The 5353-nt window shown below is 51.4% G+C and overlaps 1 protein-coding gene across 1 annotated transcript; it reads left to right on the top strand.

Annotated features, from left to right (window-relative positions):
* Positions 1–636: 636 nt before the first annotated feature.
* Positions 637–792, top strand: LOC307050467 (small ribosomal subunit protein eS27-like; the record flags this gene model as incomplete). Its single annotated transcript, XM_079700539.1, has 1 exon — positions 637–792. One exon carries the CDS (start codon positions 637–639, stop codon positions 790–792), a length of 156 nt encoding a protein of 51 aa, XP_079556665.1.
* Between the last annotated feature and the right edge of the window lie 4561 nt (positions 793–5353).

Raw genomic sequence — 5353 nt, 5'->3', positions numbered from 1 at the left:
AGCTCCGGTTCCTGACAGGCAGCTCCTTCTATTACAGCCAGGAGAGGCCCAGCTACAGCAAAGCTGCCAGGACACTTGGGGGAAAATAGTTCTCGTGCATCTTTCAGACAAACAATGCAGGCAATCAGCTAAAGCTTGAACCCTGGCAAGTGTGGGCAAGATCCTGATTCACAACCAAAAAGCAGGTGAGAGCAATGTGGGCTTTGGTGAGCTTACCACCCTGCCCTGTGTCAAGATTAATATCGATATAACTCATCCGACATAGACCCAGCCTAACAGGTTTACTTACTGGGGACTCAGATGCCTACTACGTGATCTGAACATTGTCTTAATAGAGGTGATTGCAACATACAACTCAAGAAAACTGAAGAATTAAGTCATTCTGAGAACCTCTACTGAAATCTGAGAAAAAGGACCAGAGAGAAACTGGAAGAGAGAAGGATGAGAAAAGGAAGACGAAGGAATGGGTTCGGTAGATTCAGGGCAAAATCTGTAGAATACTCAGCTGCGTTCCGGTGGTGATGACTTCCCCACGAGAATACACCTCTTGCAAAGGATCTCCTTCATCCCTCTCCAGAGGAGGAGAAGAGGAAACACAAGAAGAAGAGCCTGGTGCAGAGCCCCAATTCCTATTTCATGTATGGGAAATGCCCAGGATGCTATAAAATCACCACCGTCTTTAGCCATGCACAAACAGTTTTGTGCGTTGGCTGGTCTACTGTCCTCTGCCAGCCTACAGGAGGAAAAGCAAGGCTTACAGGAGGATGCTCCTTCAGACAGAGGCAGCACTAAAAGCACCCTGAATCAAGATGAATGGGAAACCATCCCAATAAACACATTTTGGATTTTAAAAAAAAAGGAAGGAAAGAAAAAGAAAACGCAGCTGCATGAACAGCCATGGGTTCACATCAGACTAAATACCTGTTTATAACCCCTGCCCTTTGGAAGGTGTGCTAACAGAGCTTCCTTAAACACATCTCTTTTCTTTTAAACCTCAAGTTGTACTTTTGAAATAAAGATTGTTTTTGTCATGGAACTGTAAAAGTCTCAGAGTCATACAACGTATATAACCACCAGCCCACTCAGAGTCCTGGCTGTGTGACGTTAAACAAGTAACTTAACCTCTCTGAACTCATTTCCTTATCCATAAAACATGAAGCTTAAATGAAATAATGCCTATAGATAATCAACAAATATTACTTCCCTTCCTCCTGGCAGAACTCAATCTTCTACAGAATCCAAGTAAGACACCACAATGACCGTCTGGCATGGCCTATGTCTGTCTAGCACACCATTCTGTGGCCTCACAGATAAAGAACCTGTGTAATTACAGACAGGAAGAAAGCTGGGAAATAATCGGCCAGTTCTGAGATACCACCATGGTTCCTGAGGGGAGGGTCATCTGCCAGAAGATAAAGTAGACTTCTCTTCCCTGCAGAGTCTCCAGAAATCTCCACCAAGTATATATAGAAACCAGTGCCAATACTACAGTGGTTGGGAGGATGCAGATGTGGCCCGAGGCCACGGTCATCTCACGTGCACAGTCACGTGGCAGTGAAGGGACAAATAAGACCAACTAAGAATTCATAGGGCTGATACAAACAGCTGATGGATGCAGCCTCTCAGGGGAAAACTTGCATTATATCACATGACACCTTCATCCGCTTTCGTGACATTTCCAGGGCTGTGCCAATTTCGCCGGCTGCTTGCAAGGCAGCTGTTTGAAGATGCATCCCTTTCTCTATGAGGAGAACCTCCTCGGGCACCCAGCCAAGCTCGCCCCCTAAGAGGCTCCCAGGGGTACAGTATGACCAGGTCTGGGCCACACTGCCATGCTGGGTGTACTCTACTTAATTATTTAAGGAATGAGGCATTGTTTCCTTTGTGGGCAAAGCTTTCAGAATATTTAAAATTCACGGGAGAAGCCAAGGAGTGGTTTTCTTTTAGCTCCCTCCCTTGAAGTAAGGGATATGGCTTTCAATCAGGTTGTGGGATTCCAATTCCAATTTTCCAGAATATTCCATCCTTGATGAAACATGCCTGCTTTAAAAAAAAAAAAAACACAACAAACAAACAGAGAAAAAAAAGGGAGGAAGCCCTGACAAAGGCCAAACTCGATTAATCATCAGCTTTGTCCCATGGGAGTCACTTTCAAATTTAGCGGATCAGATTCTGTTGGTGCCAGAGTCAGGTAGGAGCCCAGCTATTGCTTGGGAACATGCTGGATGCAGGGAGGTACGGGGCCCCCCTAAGACAGGAAGCTCTGCTCAACCCCAGGTCCAATTCAGTGCTCGTCTCACCCAACGCCACATCCTGGAAGAGAGGCCACAGGCCATCTAGGTGGGCACCTGAGGGCCCACAAAGGTGGGCTCACAGCCCCGGATGAGACATGGGGAGGGGCTAGGCACACCCCAAGGCAATGCCCAAGGGACACATCCCCACACCTCAGAGGGGTCACCTGAGGCCCCAGGATGGGTGGAGGGCCCACTCCCTAAAAGGACAGTTCATGCACGGTCTCCAAAAAGGCAGGCACGTTTCCAGGGGGCCTCTGCAACCCAGAGCCCCATAGCTGAGCATCTGCAGGGGGTTCATCTCTCCCAGCAAAGCTCAGCCCACAACACGGTCTTCCTGAGGATGAGGAAAACCTGGCAATGCCCAGAGTTGTGTGCTCCTCAGAACAAGAAGGTTTGGACAAAGCTTTTGCAGCCATCACAGGCCACCTCTTTCTGTCCCTGCCCTGTGTATATACCCAACCTGTAACAGGTGCCCTCAGGCCCCCTCAGACACCCGCCCAGCTGCCTGGGCCTCCCTCCCACTGGTCGGAGTTCCCCCAGACGTGTCCACAAGAGCAAATCCCCCTCCTCCAAATGGCAGTGCTCACCTACATGGAAACAGCTCTCTCCTCCCCCTATCTCTTGGCCCATGTTCTCCCCTCTCTAAGCTGAACATGCCCAAATCCTTTAAACAAGTGGTTCTAATCTCTTTTTGAGTCAAGGACCCCTTTGAAAATCTGATAAAAAAACTATGGCAGAAAACCACAAAAAACTATGGCCATCCTCCCTAGAAAAGCACATGCACATACACAATGCTCATACAGTTTGTGGGGAGGGGTGTTCACAGACCCCTGAACTGCATATAGGGACTTCATTTTAAGAAAATTTCCTTCAAATCATCCTCAGGAAACATGTGGCCAGACCCCTCCTGCTCTGCTCTCCCTCCTAAATTGGATGAACTCCGACACCCAGAACCAAATACAACATTCTAGATGTAGAGTGAAGCAGACCCGTCACCTCTATTATAGCTATTTTCATACTTCGACTGAGGTCTTCAAAGTTTGAGCCAGCCTTCGAGACAACCACACCGCCTGGGCGGACTCACATGGAACTCACCATCAACTCAAAATCCCCAAGTCTTTCACATGCTCGGGAAGATCTGCCCCACTTCCCACCTCTTTACCTCGGGGAGAGCCAGGAGGCCACACCCTCTGAGTCACCCAGCATCATCCAGGCTCTCTGTCCTCCCTGCTCTGTTCATCCCCAAATCGGAGCCAGTCTTTCGCTCCTCCCTACACTCTCAAATCCTCTGTGGCCTCACTGAAGTCCTTGAAATCAGCGGGCAGCAGCTGTCCAGCCAGAATATTCCCTTCACCTTCATGCCTTACCTGACACTAGGCTGGTCCCTGAGGATAGCACTCCCCACACCACGCACAGCCACTCTGCTCCTCTCGCCTCCCACAAAAGCAGAACACAAGGGGAGATGGGCGATTGGTGTCCTTGTGGCCCCCCCAGCACGTGGCTCTCTCTGAGAGCTTGAAGGCGAGGCCATTCCAGCCACCTGCCTCCCCTCCCCACCCTCACCAGCCTCCAGGTGTTTCTGGTCATTGATCGGGGGCTTCAGCTCCGAGCCCAGCTGCTTCTTCCAGCCACCTCCTGTCACCACCACCACCCACACGGATAGCCCCCAGCACCCTGGACTCAGCCCTGTGACCTCCGCCAGTCCAATGCCTTCGTCCCCATGCCCTTCAGTGACTTTCCTTCCTTCCTTGAATGGCCCATACCCTTCCCACGGGCTATCACTGTTCCCAACCCCGTGGGAATACCCTGCCTCTCAGCCTGATGCGTCCTGCCATCTGCCTCCCGTGCCCACACCCAAGCAACCGGGCAACATCACAAAATTGGGTGGACATGTTTCACTTTAAAGGCATGTTCTCGGACCTCAGACTGTCGCTCTGCAATGGCCCACAAAGCCTGGGTTTCTCTGGGAGGCTTACCACCTACTCCCAATTTCACACCTTTGTCTTCTCAAACTTCCCACACCTGGACCTCCACTTCTCAAACTTCCCACACCCGGACCTCCACCCTTCTTTTTCTTATTTATTTTTATTTTTTATTTTTATTTGTTTGTTTGTTTATTTGTTTGTGGCTGCATTGGGTCTTCATTGCTGCGCGCGGGCTTTCTCTAGTTGTGGCGAGCTGGGGCTACTCACTGCAGTGGCTTCTCTTGTTGCAGGGCACGGGCTCTAGGCATGCAGGCTTCAGTAGTTGTGGTGTGGGCTCTAGAAGGCAGGCTCAGTAGTTGTGGCGCACGGGCTTAGTTGTTCCGCGGCAGGTGGGATCTTCCCAGACCAGGGCTCGAACCCACATCCCCTACATTGGCAGGCGGATTCTTAACCACTGTGCCACCAGGGAAGCCCCTCCACCCTTTCTGTGAGCTGATGACCTTGTCTCAAACATCAAGGAGAAAACAGGAGGCTTGGACTGGAACTCATGCATCTTCCACCCCACCCAGACCTGCCTCTATCTGCTCCCACTGTGGCCTCCTTCCCTCCTTTCCAGGAGAGGGTGCCTCCCTCTCCCCGCTCCAAGGGACAATTCTTCCCCTGATGCCCTGAGCCCCATGCCTGTCATCTTCTCAAGGCCTGGGCTCCTCTGTCACCCCGCTTCTCTTGGGCAGCATTCCTGCCAGCCTCCGTGCATGCTGGAGTTCTCCTGTCTTAAATACCTTCCCCCTTTACCCACAGCCTCTCATGTTGTCTCATTCCTCTGCTCCCTAAACAGTCAACTTCTTGAAAAAGTGGTCCACGCATCCCCCACGCAACCCCTGTTCCAGCCTCCCATTCAACTTCCAGCCCACCTGGTGTCTGGCCCCACCTCGTCACTGACTGGTTTGAGGTCAGGGCCACCAGCGGCCACCATGCCACCCAGTCCCAGGCCACTTCTCAGCAGCACTTGACACTGATGCCCAAGCCCTCCTCCTGGAGACACGGCCCCAGTTCCTCCTCCCTCCCCGGGCGTTCCTCCTCTGTCTTCCTTGCTGGCTCCTCCTCTTCTACCGGCCGCTCGACAGTGGGCAA

The sequence above is a fragment of the Hyperoodon ampullatus genome (assembly GCF_949752795.1).
Source record: "Hyperoodon ampullatus genome assembly, chromosome: 3".
In the NCBI taxonomy this organism is placed as follows: domain Eukaryota; kingdom Metazoa; phylum Chordata; class Mammalia; order Artiodactyla; family Ziphiidae; genus Hyperoodon; species Hyperoodon ampullatus.
The sequence above is the reverse complement of the archived record's forward strand: the minus strand, read 5'-3'. Positions and strand labels throughout refer to the sequence as shown.